We start from the raw sequence: 18,560 nt of genomic DNA, 5'->3' as shown, positions 1-18,560 counted from the left end.
TCACCGTAAACAGTAATGGCAACAATTCAGATGGAAATGAAAACTGCACATGCATTAAAAAAAAGTTTTAATCAAATGTTCACCATTACAAAAAAAATAAAATTTCACAACTTCAAAGAGACATTTTTCCTGTTCTTCGCTCCATTTCTTATAGTGGTTGTGATGTGTGCTTTTTCCTAAAGATTGTTGCCACCCATAATTCTGTTCTGCTGAGGTGGTTTGTTGACAAAGACTGATCTAATTATCAGGAATGTGGTAAAACAGAAAAAGGCTCAAGTTATGAATCCCCTAATAAATACGCCCCTGTAAAAAAAAAGGAGAAGTCCACTCTGAGGAATGCATCCATCAAAGTCCAGGTATGCAAAACAAGCCATTTTCCTCAACTTAAAACCATGTTTGGAAAATTGTAGCTTAACTGCATGTGTGGAAGTAAAAGCACAGGACCAATGGAGAGGACTGGACTCCGAGGAGTCTTTCATTACAGCCAAATGATTCTATATATACAGAAGCAACATGGACATCGGCACGGAGCCCGAGTGTTTCACAGGAAAAAAAAACAAACATTTGGTGTCAATGTTGCAGTTTGTTCTGGATGACACGATTTCACAACAGTTGTATAAACAGTTTGGGGTTGGGGAGAAGAGATATCTTCATTCAGTGGTTGTTTCTTATTTCACCAGTCCAATTTTCTTTGCTTCAGTTTCATAAATGAGCAACCGCCACATTTTCACAATGAAGACTTCAGCCTCTTCATCAAGTACCTGAACAAGAGAGGAGAAACATCGCTTTAATATTTAATATTGGTTTAATATTCATGTGAACAGAATATTTCTCACCATGGCAACATCATCCAGGATACTTTGGGGCATACTGTGAGCCATCACCTGAGAGCAGACACAAACATCAGCACATCAACATTTCCAGCACCAGACTAGTTAAAACAATACAAATAAACTAAGAAAACTATTCTAAACAACCTAATGGTTTTCTAGGACTTAGAAATAAATAGAAATAATTTTACTCATTCCAATTAACCTAAAGCAAGAGATGTTTGGTCTGAATTAACTTTAGGTTGTGATGGAAAATGTCTTTTTATTATGTTTAAATATCTGATTTCAACTATAAATAACGCTTTTCAAATGTTACAATGCACTTTCCAAACATTGGAAAGTATTTTTCAAGGATTTCTTGCACTCATACGAACCCTTTCATATCAATTCACTTTTCCTCAAAAATCACATTTTCTTTTACATTTTTACCTTTGAGCACACAAAGTCCACTAATGTCGCCTCTTCCTCGCCGATGTACTCAATGATTTTTTTATTGATCCAGGGTCGAACACGTCGCTCCATTAACGTCTGTGAAACGAGATCACAACACAGGAACTGGATTAAGATGCGAACACCATGTCATTTACCAAAGCAAAATAAAAGGTCATCTTGGTCATTAGAAGAAAAGAACAACTTTACCGTGTCGACCATGGACCAGTCCAGAGGGTAGGAGAACAGTTCTGGTTTGGCTGTCGGTATCTTCTCTATCAGGCTCTTGATGTGCTTGCGTTTCTCCTCGGTGTTGGCTCCTTTTATGCTGGACAGTCCGGCGCCGTCGACGCCCAGGCTCTTATCGTCGTCATAATCCAGGGGCACCAGCTTCCTCTTGCGTGGCTGTTCATCTGCCTCCTCATCGTCGAACTTGTTGAAGACGCTGTCCACTGGAAGCTTCTTCCTCTTGACGGCATTATGCTGGCTGGGGCTCCCAGTAGCACCTGATGTGGACAGAGGTTAATCACTTAGTCCCTCCAGCTGAAAACATCTGGTTACTGCGGGACAATCTGGATATCTGTCACCATCTCATTTATTTTTTTGTTTTTCTGTTTAGAGGTTTATCTGAGCAAATAATCTATATGAACTTGGATTGTAAATTATTGATTCAGTTCATCTAAAGTTGATTGATCTTATCAACTAATAACCGATAAGCAACCATTTTCCTAAAAACTTGAGTTTTTAAGCATCTCACACCGGAGTCTGTTTGTCTATCTCGCTCTTGAATGTTACAGTAAGTCATTAGTTTCCGTTCATCAGTCGAGACTTATTAACTCAAAAGCAAAAGAATCATCTTTTCCACTCACCCAGTTTTAGGCTGAGGCCGATCTTGGGCCGGTTCTCGTCCTGCGGCAGAGCGTCTGGGGGTGAGTTTTCGTGCGGGATGATGATGCCACATGGCGACTCCTCTCCGGGCGTGTTGGGAGACACATTGCCACTCGCTGACGATACCGAAGGAGCAGCTGTGATGGGCCGCATCATGGGCTTCAGCTGTGGTTTTGCTTCAACGTTGTCTTCATCATTGTCATAATCTTCCTCCTCGCCTTCCTCTACCTCCTGGTCGGAGGGATGAGGATGAGGACGAGGCCGTGCGCTGGGTTTGGCCTTTTCCGGCTCTTGTCTCCGTTCCCTGTGGTCTCTGGACCCTCTGTGGCGTTCACGCTGCTCCTCGGGTTCGGGCTCTTGGATGATGGGCGGCTGTCTCAGACGCTCCTCCTCCTCTTCTTCCATCTAGGCCAATCAGAAGCAGGTAAGAGGAAAGCAGCGTCCAATGGCAGAATAAACAAGGAAAGCTGAATATGAAAGCTAATGTGGAGAAAGACTCCGAGGAGAAAGTGACCTTCAACAACAGACAGCATGCCTCCTCACCACAGAAACACAGTGAACCTGAGTTAAAGAGACAACGATACCCTGCGCAGTTCTGCGTCCGGGTCTGGATGTCCCTCGTCCAACAGCCTCTGTCTGATCTCCTCCAGCTCCTCCTTCTCCCTCTTCCTGTCACGCTCGTCCGCCTCCATCTCCTTCTCTCTGTCTCTGAGACGCTTCTGCAGCGCGCTCCCCCTAGTGGTCGCAGTGAAAACCAGCAGCTCTCAGAACAATGACCACAGCTGCAGTATTGCATGATCACTTGAGGTAGATCTGGGTCACACATGCTCAGACTTTGTACACATTTTTTATGTTATAAAAACTGTTTTCAATCATCTTCCCCCATTTTAATAGAAATGAAAAGAGAGATAGAGATATTTCTGGTAATGGGCCTAAAATTTGATAAATTTTACAGAGAGAAGAAATGACAAAATGAATATCAAAAGTGAAAAGAAGAGACAAGCAATGAATGGAAGAAACAAAAAATGACAATAAAGAAAGAGGGACAATGAAATGACAGATGGTGGAAAAATAATAAAAACAAGGTGTGGGAGAAAAAGACTTAAACTGAAGAAAGTACAAACAGTGAGGACAAACAGAAACAGAGGATGCTGACAATCGTAAAATATGATATATTTCATATTTTTTCCCCCAATCTGTTATACCAGGGTTAGGAAATAGGAACCACGCAGAGTAATTAAGTGACGAGCTAAAGATTAATTTATATTTGTTATATAGAGTTGGAAATTTTCAGGTCATTAGCATTAATATTTGAGCAATCATTTCAGTATAATCTATCTTAACTTCAGACATCTCTGGTGTTCTTGCTCACCTGTAGTATTTGGGGTCATCTCTGTCATCATCGTAGTCTTCGAGAAACTCCTTCAGTCGTTTGCCTTCTTTTATCTAAATAAAGAAAATGTAGAAACTATGATCCACTTACGCATAACACCCACATTTTCTCTAACAAAAGAAGCCTTTGTTGGACAATCAAGTGCTAATTGACTTTGCAAGTGAAAAAAGTGTAAATTTTAATCCTGAAAAATTGAGTCACAGCCAAAGAGTTCTGCACAGGTTCACTCTGCTCTCACCATTTCTCGCCTGCGCTCATCTTCCCTTTCCGACTCCTTGGCATAATCCCGAGCCTTTTTCCGCTCCCTTAGCTCCCAGTTTTTCAGACGCTATAACAAACAGTTAGGGTTAAATACAGACACAAGAAATTTGATATTTTAGAGAAAAATTATAGGTAAAGACATTTAAATTTTACAGGGAGAAAAAAGGGGTTTTTTGTGGATCACTAGATTTTGATGTAAGAACAGTGAGAAAACTAAATTTTAACTTAACAGATTGAACACTTTCTAATATATAAACTTTAATCATGCTTTTTTTTTCTTTTTACAAAATTGTTTTACCTCCTGATATGCTGCCTCCTTATCTCTGAGTTTTCGTTCCAGCTTCCTACGTTCATAAGCGTCCTCTTCATCTTCTTGGTCACGCTTCTTGTCCCTCTCCCGTTCTCTTTCTCTCTCCCTCTCTCTGTCTCGGCTCAATTCCCTGTAAAAAACAGGTTTTGATAGATTAGATTTTAATATCCCCTTAGATGAACATGTGTAATAAACAAGTTAAAAGAAATTTAATCTTCAGAAAATGAATCGTCTGCACTGACTAAATGGTTTACTTGATAGTTTCTTTGAAAAGACTGTATGTGTTCTATAAATAGAAACTGATAAAAACCATTAAATAATGTGATAGGCGGGTTTAAGCAAACATATTTACGTGAGTAATTAGACTTTTAGATGCAGATGACAATCTGAGGATAAAGTTTTACAGTTTATGTTGGTTTTATGTTGGTTTAATGTCTCCACTCTGAGCAAACAAGAAGAAAATGTAAACCTACTGACACAATCTGGTCTTCAGATTGTGGGAACTTAAAATCGCTAAGCAGTGAATTCCTAAAATTGGAGCGTTTTCTGAGTTATATCAGACTATGGGAATCTCAACATATTCAAGGTTCATACTGAATGTTTTACTTCATAAATGTGTCCTTGGCTGTAACAGGTGCACATTTATCTACGTCACCTGGATCGGCTGCGCTCGGCGCTCCGGTCACGGCTACGGTCTCTGTCCCAGTCTCGCTCTCGTTCTACCTCCCTGTTCCTGCGGTCACGCTCTTTATCACGGTCTCTCTCCCTCTCCTGTTCCCGCTCCTTCTTCCTTTCTCTCTCGCGCTCCTTCTCCCTTTCGCGATCCCGCCGTTCTCTTTCCCGCTCTCGTTCTTTTTCTCGCTCCCTCCTTTCGCGCTCGAACTCCAGCCGCTCTTTCTCGCGCTTGTCTTTCTCCTCTTCGAGTTTCTGCAGAGCAAAACACACACAGGTTCAGGATTTGCCACTTGATATGCAAGAGGAATCTGCAGTAAGCTTTCATATGTACACAGATCAAGTGGTTTCCAGAGTTTGAGAGGTTTCCAAGGAACATGTCCTAATAACTATGAAGCCACAATCCTATCTGATGGCACAGAAGACTCCCACTCACAGAGAGACTTCATGTATCTAAAGCAACATGGTGTGCTTTGTTGCTTCAAAAGGTGAAGGATAAAACTACTTTTTAGCAAGAATGTAACTGGAAACCACTCAAATAGCGGGATCTGTGGAACACATTTGACTTTTGGCATTCATAACAAAATGCAGCAAATGAAAAATACTTTTTCTTCCTTAAGATCCCTTCCTCCAGGAAAAAAAGGAAAACAAAAAAACAAGAAACAGGCATCAGTCTTTGGTTGAACTAGTTGTTTGTGACTTACAGGTGTTGAACTATGGACTCAGGCCTTCGCTGCCCCTACAAGCCTTTTAAGTTAGGCCTGGGAGGAAAGCAGGTCACACGGTATATAAGGGAAAAACATTATGGGATTTTTGTCTTGCTTAAGCATCAACATAATCATCAACAATAGCCTTTCATACAGTGGCTAACACCGCATTTGGAGTAACTCTACATCAACAAATGAACATTAGTTACATTTCTGCACAGATATATGAAATTGTAGAAGCAGTCTTACCCCTGCAGAAGTCTTCAGCTGCTCTTCTTGACTAGTCACACACACACACACACACACACACCCCAAACATACAATTTAACTGAATTACACGCCAGGCTTTGAATGCACTTCAAGAAAAACATTTCTCTTTCTTTGTGCTGTTATAGAAAGAAAACTGACAAACTGCAACAAACGGACTAACAGAAAGCCCTGGGTGTAATACAAGTTGAAAAAGTAAACATGACAAAGTTGTGACCTTAACATCTAAAGTGTTGTTTTTAAAGTGCATTACTTTACTATCCTGACATTAATTTGCATCTTTCGTTGACTTGTCCTGTGCTCCACTATCCATCTAGACATGAGATTAGTCTATTCTCTATAGACAATTTCATACCAAAGAACCGTAACTTTCTGGATGTCTCTGTCCAGTTTTGATGCATCCCAAACACCCCTACCTACAGCAAAATCCTTAAAAATGCATAAAGTCCTAAATGATTCTTGCATTCCTGCTATATAAAACCAAAATAAAAATCACAACTACAGATGCACAGAGAAATTGGCTGGTCACTCTAATCCTACTCATGATAGATTACATGAAATTTCAACTCATGTAATTTTTTACTTGGAAACATTAGTTAAAACTTGTTGAACTGCAGAGCTGCGTAATGTTGATTACGCATAGACCATCTATGTCTCATTTGCACAGCATTTTGCCTCTGGCCTTAATAGAAATTATTAAAAACTTAAAGTTTAGTTGTATAGATACAATAAACGGAGGACAATAACACCAGAAATTGTGAGCATTTTCCTAAAAATATAAGCAAGACAAAGTTATTGTAGTCATTTTTAGTTGGATTTTATTTATAGATACCTCTGTGGCAAAACCTGGAAGACTATTTGCAGATTTTAAGTCATGCAGAAAAGCCTGTGACATTGAAACCTGTGACATTTTACAATAAACATTGTTGTGAATTTATCCAGTAGTTGGGGAAAAAGGTACTTTTATGTTATCTGTTAATCTTAAAGATAATTTGAAATAGTAAACTGAAGAAAAATATAATCTATGAAAAAAAAAATCAGCCACAGAAACCATCTCTGATCAGTGCATCTCCAGTCATAGTTAATTTAGCAAAAACATTAGCCGTCTGGCCTGTTTTCACCAAACTAGAACAACTACCAGTACTAACTATTCCAAATTCAACATCGCTTATCGAACTAAATACTGACCAAAAAGAAGAGGTAAAATAATATTCAAAAGAATATTTTTCAGGAAAAAATTAAAAACTTATTGCAGTGTTGAGCTTTTTTGTATTCATTTTTTTAACTAATGTCACTAACTGTTACTGCTCTTTAGGACACAAAGGCTCAACAATGTCATGTTCCATAATAAAAGTCAATTTTTCTTACTTACCTCTGTAAGAAGTACACTGATGTCCAGGTCTTATGTTTTTATTTTATTACATAAACATTTTAGTTGAAAAATTATTATTTAACTTCTATTGATAAAATCATGCTGTAATTAAAGAGGTTGGCTTTTATTTTTATTTACTTTTATAAAGAACCACATGCTTCTTTTAATTCTTTGCTCATAAATCTAACATTTATTTGGTGTAAGGAAAGAGAACAGACTATATGATGTGTAGGTGAGAGACAGGAGAGATTTCATGACACACACACTCACTCTCACACACATAGAGCACGTACCTCATCAGTCTTCAGATCATCATACTGCTGTGGAGAGGGCGCCCCCACCTCACACGAGCATAATAAAGGTTACAGCAAAAGTCACTGCAGTGGTTACTGAGTCCTTGTGCTTCAACATGAACACCATTAAGACAGACCATCATTTATGGAGAACTTGCACAGGTTCACTGACTCTGGACATTTCCAGGGACCTGCCAATGCATTCATGATTACGTAGCCAATATGTCATCTGTATTGCCATATACTGTATGATAGACTGAGTTAAACAATTTCAGCCCTGGTCACAAAGGAAGTATGCAGTTGCCCCGATGCAAGTCCTCAAGAGGGGGACGCCCAGTATATGTATAAAGGAAAAGAAGGCTGATACTTACATCCTATCCTGGCAACTTTTTCCAAAGCTCTGAGATTCATCTTGCTTTAGTCACCATATGATCACTATCATAATGGTGGGGTTTAATGAATAGATTAGCTTTAATGTAACTTTACATTGTCTCCATGCATTTTTGTGTGATGAATGAAGAAATGGATCTAGAAAAGGTCACACCAATAATTTCACTAAGGATTTTTTGTAAGCTACATGTGCAGTAATGCATATGCTGTAAATGTTTGGTGGAGCCAATTTGTGGATGCGTGTTACAGATATCAGTTCTAATTAAAATATGCCAACTCTGGGAGTGAACTACGTGAGAAACTGTTGTCCAAAACCTGTAATGTCAATTGCAAAATAAATGAAGCCACTTTACCTTGTGAGTGTCGCGAAATTTACTAATCTCTCTGGAAATCAGGTCCCGCTTGTCCTCCTCGATGTCAATGGTGTTAATGTCGTCCTATCGGAAGGGGGAAAAAACAAAATCTCAATTCCTAAACTAATTCATTAATTTCAAAATTTATGCCAAACAGAATAGTTTGGGTTTACCTCTTCTTTCTTTTCCTTTTTTCTTTTTCGTCTCTGAGCGTCGTCATCCTGCGAAGGTGCGTTGAGTTCTGCGGCGTATTCTCGCATCAATCCATCGATGGCGTCTTTCACTACCTGGTCTCTTTTCTTCGTCTCCTCATCAAGAACTTCCACATCGTCACCTCCTCCATCTTCTTCCTTCTTAGTTTGCTAAAACACAAAATCATTCAAGCTTTATTATCCAGTGACCCTCCAATTAAGACACTACAATAACAGACTATTTTATTTTCAGTGTGTATGCATACATTTAAAAGTTATATATGAAGCCGTGTGCATGATACATTTCTGGAGTAAAGAATGGCATTATTATTATTATTATTATTAATATGTCAAAACTAATTCACACCCCATTTGCTGTCTTCTTCTTGGCCTTCCACTCATCCAGCTGAGCTTTAGTCTTTGCATCCACCTTCACCAGCAGGTTTTTGTCTCCAATCTGCAGGTCGTGAAGCAGCCGGAGAGCTCGCAAGGTGGACTCCGGCTCTTTGTATTCACAAAAACCAAACGCTGAAACAGATAAGTTAATGAAACGAGATGTGAGAGGCTGAACAGACACTGAGGTTGAGGGGTTGAAAGCAAAATCATAACAGAAACAAGCAACACCAAAGGCAGGTTAGTTGTACTGTTGGAAAAATTTGTTCAGGAAACAAAGACATTCTTTAAAGAAAGCCTTTAACTACAGATTTTAATGTTAATTGTACTGAACCTAAACTGGTTGCAGCAAATGTTTACATTTTACTGATTCTGGTGTAAAACTCCTTTAGGAAAACTTTCCTTTGGGGAAGTTTTGGGACAACCAGGTGTCCAAGAATATCTTTTGGACATTTGAGTACTAAATATTCACGCCTTGTGTTGCCAAAAGGAAAATTGGAATTTGGACTTGGAAAACATGTCTGCTTTACACTTTCAGAAGACGTGTTATATACAGCGCAATAAAATAAGACGTGTTATATACAGCGCAATAAAATAAGGCTGAACTACTCAACATAAAAATCATTACTTTTCAAATACATAATGACACTTGAACTACCTTGAAGTTTTCCAGAAGCTCCTTGAACTCGTTTCCAGCTCAAAACAATACCACATTTCTGTAAAAGTTGGATAAAAGGAAAAAAACATTAACAAAATAAGAAATATTGTATGTTTATAAATCCTACTATTCATTGGAAAAATTTAAAAGCTGAGCTCATCTTAAATATTTTATTTCTTTTCTTCATCTTACCGCCAGCAATTGTCTGATCAGCATGTCTGAAGCTTTCTCCGATATGTTCCCTACAAACACTGTGGTCGTGGGCCCGCTGCTCTCCTCGTCCTTGGCTCGCATCGCAGAATAGTCCTTCTTTGGAACAGGAGGCTTACTGACGACCGGAACAGAAGGAACCATAACTGCGGGGGCCGGGGCCATGATGCCCATGTGAACTGGGATCATTGGAGTTCCTAAAACAGGCAGAAGAAATGCATAAATAAAGCAGAAACAAAGTTGCAAGAACAAAATATATGTTAAGATAAGCCATGAGAACATGTCCATCCTACAACACCCACCAGTAAGCAAGTTTTTTGCAATCAGGAAAGGCAGTAAAACAATTCATTCTGAGATAAAACTGTTTAAACAAAAATAAATCTACATCGTAACATTTGGAACCTCAGTCTCATGATTACACACAAAACACTGTTTTTCAATTGCCTTTTAAAACTTTTATTTCTTAAATTATTGTGTGTGTGTGTGTGTGTGTGTGTGTGTGTGTGTGTGTGTGTGTGTGTGTGTGTGTGTGTGTGTGTGTGTGTGTTCACATAATTTAAAGTAATGAAAACTGGAAAAACATTTATTGACCTCGTAGGATTCCTTTAAAGATAGGTGAAATGTTAAATTAGACCGAGTGGAGAGTCTCATAGTTATCATAGCATGTCAAAATGATATTCTTATTGTTTATTTGATAACCTTCCCAATAAATTGGCTACTGATCATTATGTTCCTTTACAACGACCTTATAGTTTCTGTCATTTGAAGATTTGAAGTAATTTTCTCTAGCGTACTGTAAAGAAATTAAACTGCTATGTGACAATTAGTAATACATGAGATGGGTGAAAACAAGGAAGAACTGTTTTAAGACAACTTACCTCCATTGTTCCTACAGAGAAATGAATTTTAATACATAAGTTTAAGTACATTGCTATAAACTGGACGTAGAAAGGGACACCATTGAGTTATAAGTTGGTGAAGGAGCAATATTTCATCAGGGGTGACCACTGTGATTCAAATAAGCAAAAATGTAAATAATTGGCATAATATATATATATTGTTTTGTTTGTACCATACAAAAGGAGAGGTGGTCGATTACTATTTTTTGGCGTTTTCTAGTAGCACCAGTCTGTTATATATAACTCATTTTAAAAGAATTACACAAAAAAACAATGTTACATACATAAAGGTAGCTGATTACCTGAGGGGAAGCCAGCATACTGGTGAGGTATCCCAGGAGGGGGCAACAGCGGCCGGTTTAAATGAGGGGGGAAGGACATTCTGAATATGGTTATGACCTAAAAAGCACAAACAAACACCTTTAATCATGTTATCAATTGTGATTATTTAGACTTTGCACATAAATATATCAATATTGTAAAATAACTGTGTCTACATTAGTTTTAACGTTTAGGGCACACAAAAAAGAAACACTTCCTGCTGTATTATCTCAATGTTTAACAAGAAATCGGCAGTTTTTACTCGACTCAATTGGAAAGTTACTTTAAAATAGGTAAGTTTATCTAGAGGGCATCAACTAATTTAATGCTGTGAAGTCCAAAGCTTCAAAAACTGCTTCGTAAATTTGAGAGTAACAACTAAAAACAAGCAGCTAAGTTGGCTAAAGCTAGCACTGAGCACGTTCCTACTACACCCGGCACAACTAAATAATGCTAACCTGACATTAGCCCCAGTCGCCCTTACCTAATATACAATACTGGCTTTTAATCGGCTAAAAATACGTTTTAAAAAAACTCAAATGTAAATATATACATACCACAAAACCAAGTGGCGCAGAGTAAGATAAAATCCACTATACAAAGTTTAATTATAGTGAAAATTCCGCCAACGTTTAGGACGTTAGATTAGCACTGCAACTAGCCGCGGCCTTCAAATAACACTTTCGCGCAAGCGCTCTGCGCACCAGAGTAAGTGCGTTTGTTTTGTGTACCAGGACGTGGCTGTTCAAACGGAGAGTAACCCATATCCCACCGTGGTGGACAGCATTTTGTTTCCAGTTTGGTAAAGTCATCAAATGGTCACCCACAAACTTAATTAAATTATATATTTTTAACATACAGTTTTACAAGGAGAGCTCACCACGTTACACGAATTCACAACAGATGTCACAACCAGGGGTCCCAATCCTTCTTGGCCCTCAGCACGCAATGTGTAAAAATGTAAATAGCAAAATATCCCAAAATAATAGAATCCCAGGTTAATTTAGAGTGAGTGAAGCTTATTCCAATACAATCCAAACAATCAGACTCAGGTTCAATACATTCCATGTAATTTCATATTATAAAACAATGCTGTTAAATTAAGAACTGGTTAAGTAATGTATCATAGGAAACTAACTTGTAATAAAGCATTTGTTTACGCTGCAAATAAAAAAACAAACTTTGCAGGACGTTATATCTTGAGATATCAAACAGAATATGTGTGAACTGTCGCTTGTGATAATCATATACTCAACCAAGATCAGGGTGGGGAAATTTCACATTTTCTATTTCTATTTTTTCTGTTCAAGCGTTGACCTGACTGACTTAGCAGATAAAAAGTATTTTTACCTTCAAACTTCAGCTTTAGAAATCTAAATGAATTAGTAGACGATCTGGTTTTCACTGATCTGCCTTGTTTTATTTTTATATACAAACGTTCAGAGTCAGAAGTTTTGAATAGACTAGTTTCTAGCCCCTTATTATCAAACAGGAAACTCCTATAACCTTTTATTCCAATGTCAGTAATAACATATTCACTTTATTTCCAGACAAAACGTAGTACATATAATTTAAAAATAAGAAATAATATAAATCATCAAGTGAAGAAGACCACACATCCAGCACAAATAATAATAATAATAATAATAATAATAATAATAATAATAATAATAATAATAATAATAATAATAATAATAATAATAATAATAACGAATTTCTATTATCTCCGTTTCCCTCGCAACTTTCTGACGTCACGCACGGGCGGGTTTTTGATGGAAAACGCTAGAACAAACGAAGCACACCCTCCATGTTTCGAAATATCCATCCATCACATTAAAAAGATCTGTGTTCTTTGTCAAATTACGCAGTAAGCAATGGTGTTCTCTGAATTTTGACTTTGTGACCTTTTTTGTCATATGCAGATTGCGTTGTAGCTCTATCTTAAAACATAATCTTTAATGTCCTGAAATGTCGTCTCTTTCAATATACGTTTAGCTGTTCCTCAAACTGCCACATGATGGAGACAATAGCACATCAAGATCAGAAGGTTTAATATATTGAATTATTAAAGCACACTTTGTTTATTATAACGTTAGGAGGTTTGGTGGTTGAGTTTGTTTTTATTGTTGTTCGTACTTCAGCAGTATAATTTCATTGCAACTAACTGAATTCACTTAACTCATTGTAAATTATAAAGTTAATAAACTATTATTAATGTGAATTTCATCATTTTAAAATCCCAGTTTATCTCATTTTAAGTATAAACTTCGTTTAATCCCATTTCCAGCTGTATTTACATTTTCCTTTACTTGAAAGTCTGGCTGCAGTAAACGAGGTGCCGCGGATGGATACACTGGAACCCACGTGTATAAAGACTCCCTGTGCTGTAACATAAAGTTCCTTTCATTTTTCTCCCATCGGTGAGCGCAGGGGACTACGCTTTTGTTGCATTTTATTCAAGAAAAGTCAACTAAATTAACAAGGTACGCACACCAGTGTTTCCGACTTTTAACGCGAACAATATATACGTAAATATTTTTTTAAACTAGCTGTCTAGTTATGTAGTATTACGTCGCTGATTAAGAGTTCATGAGTCATGTCAACCGTTAAACGCAGTTTTTCGAAGGAAGCCGCTATAGGCCTTCGTATGAGCTAACTGTATATCCATGGAGTTAACGGCTGATGTTTAATTCGCTGAAACTCGTCTTTGTCCTGTAAACATACGGTCTGGTGAGGGGTGATGCTGGGCAACGTGAATGCAGCACTGCTGCACTGTGATGTCAGGCAGGTGGGGTGGAGGTTACGTCTCTGACTCAATGGGCTTCACTGGGCTTACAGATAAGCTATTAACGGTCAAAATGCCTGGATCTGGTCACAAAAATGGGAAGGGGTCGATTTCAAGTTAAATTTATTATTAAGAAAATTTCAGTTGTTACTAAGCACGCGTACATTTCAGTTACGTAATCGAAGAATGCGTTTCGAACACTGACGGTGACTAAGGCTTAAACCACACTGCGATTTTCTGAAGTTTTTAAATTATTCTAAAAGCTAGTGGACAAATGACGTGATTGAAGACTCGACGTCGATTTTGAGCTGGAAACTGATCAAACGCTGAGCGTGCCAACGGTTTTTGAAACGGCCGTTTATCCAACTGTCGATTGTTGCGCCGACCGTTGGGATTTGGGATCTCTTGCTCTCCGGTTTTTAGTCATTATGTTTATGGAGTTACGTTGGCTTATTTCACGCGGTCCGGACTCCGTTTCTGCAGTCTGAGCCGTTTTGCCGCTCCTAAGCACGTGTTTTCGGTTTCATTGTCTAGCCACAGACGCCATGTTTGTTAATGGACACTTCCGCTAATGTGTAGTAAAAGGCTGGAAACAGTCCCAACTTAATAAAGTTGGGACAGTTATAAAAAAAAACGCATTATGATCCGCCATCGGCTTTACTTATATTTTCCTTCAGGAAACTGAAGTGCCATATTATTAAAGATGATGGACTACAAAAAAAATTGAGTTTGGCAGAATTACTCGTTGCCTCAGCATAAATGTTAAGCGGTATAGAAGAGCATGACTCCCAAAAATCTGTTTTTCAATTTGAATCTTCTAATAAGAAGTCTTGGTTTTTAAATAAACTGTTGGATATTACTCTTTTTGTTTATCTTAACTTACTATTGACGTTTGCTCCATCCTCACTGTACTCTGGACCTGTTCTAGATACCTGCATGTTGCAGTCATTAAAGAAGTCAACTTGATGGCTTTCTTTTTTCCAAGTCACTCATGTATAATTAATCATAAATTTTATCATCTGGCTCAAATACTTGTAGTATATCACTGGTAACCTTCACTGAATCAGTCTATAGCAATTATTTGAATTTCTCACATTTGAGTCTTCTGTGCAGATGCCTGAAGAAATGCACCAAGAGGAGGAGGTTGAGACCTTTGCCTTCCAGGCAGAGATCGCTCAACTTATGTCCCTGATCATCAACACCTTCTATTCTAATAAAGAGATCTTCCTCAGGGAGTTGATCTCTAACTCATCTGATGTAAGTGAGCAAAGTCTTCTGTTCTCACTGTACAACCTTGAGTGAGAGCACCAGCTTTTTAGGTCGGTGAATGTGAGGTATACAAACTTTGACTTTCTGCATCCTCAGGCTCTGGACAAAATCCGCTATGAAAGCTTGACTGACCCAACAAAGCTGGACAGCGGCAAGGATCTGAAAATCGACATCATCCCAAACAAAGCAGACCGAACCCTGACCCTGATCGACACTGGTATTGGTATGACCAAGGCTGACCTCATTAACAACCTGGGAACCATCGCAAAGTCAGGAACAAAGGCCTTCATGGAGGCCCTGCAGGTACTCAAACAAAGCTTAGCTATTACATTTTATTAACTTGATGGGTGTAAATAATATAACTAATTCTGAATTTATTTATTTTCCTAGGCTGGTGCTGACATCTCCATGATCGGGCAGTTTGGTGTGGGTTTCTACTCTGCCTATCTTGTTGCTGAGAAAGTGGTCGTCATTACAAAGCACAATGATGATGAGCAGTACGCCTGGGAGTCGTCTGCGGGCGGTTCCTTCACAGTCAAGGTTGACAATGGTGCGTGTCCTGAATAAGGTTTTGTGGTCTTAAAATTTGCAGATGCTTTTTGTCTCCCTCTCAATAAATATGTGCTTCCAGGTGAGCCCATTGGCCGTGGAACAAAGATCATCCTGTACCTGAAGGAGGACCAGACAGAGTACATCGAAGAAAAGAGGGTCAAGGAGATTGTCAAGAAGCACTCTCAGTTCATCGGCTACCCCATCACTTTGTTTGTAAGCGCTGAAAATGCTCCCCTCTGAGTGATGGAAACTGTTAATTTGCAAACATTTTAAACTGACTTTGTGTTTTGCAGGTGGAGAAGGAACGTGACAAGGAGATCAGTGATGACGAGGCAGAGGAGGAAAAAGCTGAAAAGGAGAAGGAAGAAGGTGAAGATAAGCCCAAGATCGAGGATGTAGGGTCAGATGATGAAGAGGATTCTAAAGACAAGGACAAGAAGAAGAAGAAGAAGATCAAGGAGAAGTACATAGATCAGGAGGAGCTGAACAAGACCAAGCCCATCTGGACCAGAAACCCTGATGACATCACAAATGAGGAATACGGCGAGTTCTACAAGAGTCTGACCAACGACTGGGAGGATCATCTGGCCGTCAAGGTATGTAGAACCTCTTGAAGATGTCAGGCTCTGAGTCAGACTAAACTAAAATGAAAATGACCTTTGACTCTTTTACAGCACTTCTCAGTGGAAGGCCAGCTGGAGTTCCGGGCCCTGCTCTTCATTCCCCGCCGTGCACCTTTTGACCTCTTTGAGAACAAGAAAAAGAAGAATAACATCAAGCTGTATGTGAGGAGAGTCTTCATCATGGACAATTGCGAGGAGCTCATTCCAGAGTACCTGAGTAAGTTAAGGGTCTCCTTTTAATAGTCCTGGCTGTAAACCAAAGCAGTGATGACATTAAAGGACAAAAATGATAGAGCTATTACTTTTGTCCCGTCAGACTTTGTCCGTGGTGTGGTGGACTCTGAGGACCTGCCCCTGAACATCTCCAGAGAAATGCTTCAGCAGAGCAAAATCCTGAAGGTCATCCGCAAGAACATTGTGAAGAAATGTCTGGAGCTGTTCGCAGAACTGGCAGAGGACAAAGACAACTACAAGAAGTTCTACGAGGGCTTCTCCAAGAACATCAAGGTACCAAACTCTGCAACACAAAATGATTTCTCGGCTCTGCAAACAATACTTGGTATTTTGTGTTTAGATAGTTAAGGGAGGAAATTAATTAATAAATTTTTTTCACACCTTTGTTTAGCTGGGAATCCACGAAGACTCCCAAAACCGCAAGAAGCTTTCAGAGCTGCTGCGCTACCACAGCTCCCAGTCTGGAGATGAGATGACCTCCTTGACAGAATACCTCACCCGGATGAAGGAGAACCAAAAGTCAATCTACTACATCACTGGTAACCTTCAGTCATGAACAAAGTCTTTCTTTATTTTTAAAATGTCTTGGCTTATTACAGCTGCATTCTGTCTTCCAGGCGAGAGCAAAGATCAGGTGGCAAACTCTGCTTTTGTTGAGCGTGTCCGCAAGCGTGGCTTTGAGGTGCTGTACATGACTGAGCCAATCGACGAGTACTGCGTGCAGCAGCTGAAGGAGTTTGACGGAAAGACCCTGGTCTCCGTTACCAAAGAGGGTCTGGAGCTGCCGGAGGATGAGGAGGAGAAGAAAAAGATGGAGGAGGACAAAGCCAAATACGAGAACTTGTGCAAGCTCATGAAGGAGATCTTGGACAAGAAAGTGGAGAAGGTTGGTGACCTGAACGCTTGACTAGACTGAATGTGTTGGGATTGTTCAACTTCACCCTTTAACACTTCATCCTCCCTTCTTTAGGTCACCGTGTCCAACAGGTTGGTGTCGTCCCCCTGCTGCATCGTCACAAGCACCTACGGCTGGACGGCAAACATGGAGAGGATCATGAAGGCTCAGGCGCTCAGGGACAACTCCACCATGGGCTACATGATGGCCAAGAAGCATTTGGAGATTAACCCAGACCACCCAATCATGGAGACCCTGAGGCAGAAGGCTGAGGCTGACAAGAACGACAAAGCTGTCAAAGACCTCGTGGTTCTGCTGTTTGAAACAGCCCTGCTGTCCTCTGGATTCTCTCTGGATGATCCACAGACCCACTCCAACAGAATCTACAGAATGATCAAACTTGGCCTGGGTAAGGGCACATTTAAATTAATTTATTTAGCTTTACTTATCTCGCATTTCAAAGATGATTCAACAACTGCTCGTCTTCTAGGTATCGACGATGAGGATATTCCCACAGAGGAGGCCACCTCCACATCTGTCCCAGAAGAGATGCCGCCTCTAGAAGGAGACGACGATGCTTCACGCATGGAAGAAGTTGATTAAGCCGACCCTTCACTCAGATTCCAAACACTTTAGCCCCACTTTGCCGTTGTTCATCCTTTTAAAGTGCAGTAACTGCAAATTATTAAACATTCCTGTAGTGTAGGCCTGGTGTTACTGGAGCCATACACTGCAAGACCTTTAAAGAGAAGCAGTTTTCATTTTTGCTGTGAAAGTTTAAGGTGACCTTTGTTTTTTTTAAAGTAATGTTCCAACTTTAATGTTAATGGTAAATGTTCTAATACAGGACTGTTGCATTCCATGATCAAAGTCCAGAGTCTCTTGGGGAGGGGTAATGTTATGTGCAATGCTGCATGGAGAGAAGACTGTATGATTCCTTTGCCTGACTGCAGGTTCAACTGTATCCCAAGTCTTGTTTTTTGCAAAAAAAATAAAGATGTAATACCTTACCTTGTTTCTCTTCCATCATTGCAATGGCATACACTTTGAAACTATAAATTCATATTTGGTTACATTGACTGTTAACTCCACATCTCTCCACTAGGGGGAGATGCAGCTCTAGGATGTACATCTTATTAGCTGGTCCCACCCCTTCAGCTGTTTACAAAAGCCGTTTCCATAGCAAATTGCACATCAGATCAAACTGCACAGCTATTGAGTTTGAAGATTTAATACATAAATTGAAGTGACTTGGTTGTTTTTTTGTTTTTGTGTCCCTCAGTGTTTCTACCTCAACTCCCACAAATGTTTGATAAATATCAACTTGCTGAAAAGTGTTACATCTTGACCAGGGATGTCAACATC

At 39.3% G+C, this 18,560-nt stretch overlaps 2 protein-coding genes across 2 annotated transcripts; one reads left to right on the top strand and one right to left on the bottom strand.

Moving 5' to 3' along the window:
- Positions 1-50: 50 nt before the first annotated feature.
- Positions 51-11,517, bottom strand: rbm25b (RNA binding motif protein 25b). Its single transcript, XM_055054156.1, has 17 exons — positions 11,395-11,517; positions 10,819-10,915; positions 9,600-9,814; positions 9,408-9,465; positions 8,724-8,884; positions 8,339-8,527; positions 8,166-8,249; positions 4,767-5,038; positions 4,100-4,241; positions 3,779-3,868; positions 3,520-3,593; positions 2,732-2,882; positions 2,129-2,552; positions 1,470-1,765; positions 1,260-1,358; positions 837-884; positions 51-761 (listed from the first exon to the last, which is right to left on the bottom strand). Exons 2-17 carry the CDS (start codon positions 10,895-10,897, stop codon positions 669-671), a joined length of 2,475 nt encoding a protein of 824 aa, XP_054910131.1. The 5' UTR covers positions 10,898-10,915; positions 11,395-11,517; the 3' UTR covers positions 51-668.
- A 1,679-nt stretch (positions 11,518-13,196) lies between these two features.
- hsp90ab1 (heat shock protein 90, alpha (cytosolic), class B member 1) lies at positions 13,197-18,205 on the top strand. Its single transcript, XM_055054326.1, has 12 exons — positions 13,197-13,320; positions 14,736-14,879; positions 14,988-15,194; positions 15,282-15,441; positions 15,523-15,656; positions 15,737-16,039; positions 16,118-16,283; positions 16,383-16,573; positions 16,692-16,839; positions 16,918-17,186; positions 17,271-17,604; positions 17,686-18,205. Exons 2-12 carry the CDS (start codon positions 14,736-14,738, stop codon positions 17,796-17,798), a joined length of 2,169 nt encoding a protein of 722 aa, XP_054910301.1. The 5' UTR covers positions 13,197-13,320; the 3' UTR covers positions 17,799-18,205.
- The last annotated feature ends 355 nt before the right edge of the window (positions 18,206-18,560 follow it).

Source organism: Poeciliopsis prolifica, unplaced genomic scaffold, assembly GCF_027474105.1.
Source record: "Poeciliopsis prolifica strain line A6 unplaced genomic scaffold, Auburn_PproV2 SCAFFOLD039, whole genome shotgun sequence".
Lineage (NCBI taxonomy): Eukaryota > Metazoa > Chordata > Actinopteri > Cyprinodontiformes > Poeciliidae > Poeciliopsis > Poeciliopsis prolifica.
This window is presented reverse-complemented; position numbering and strand designations above follow the sequence as displayed.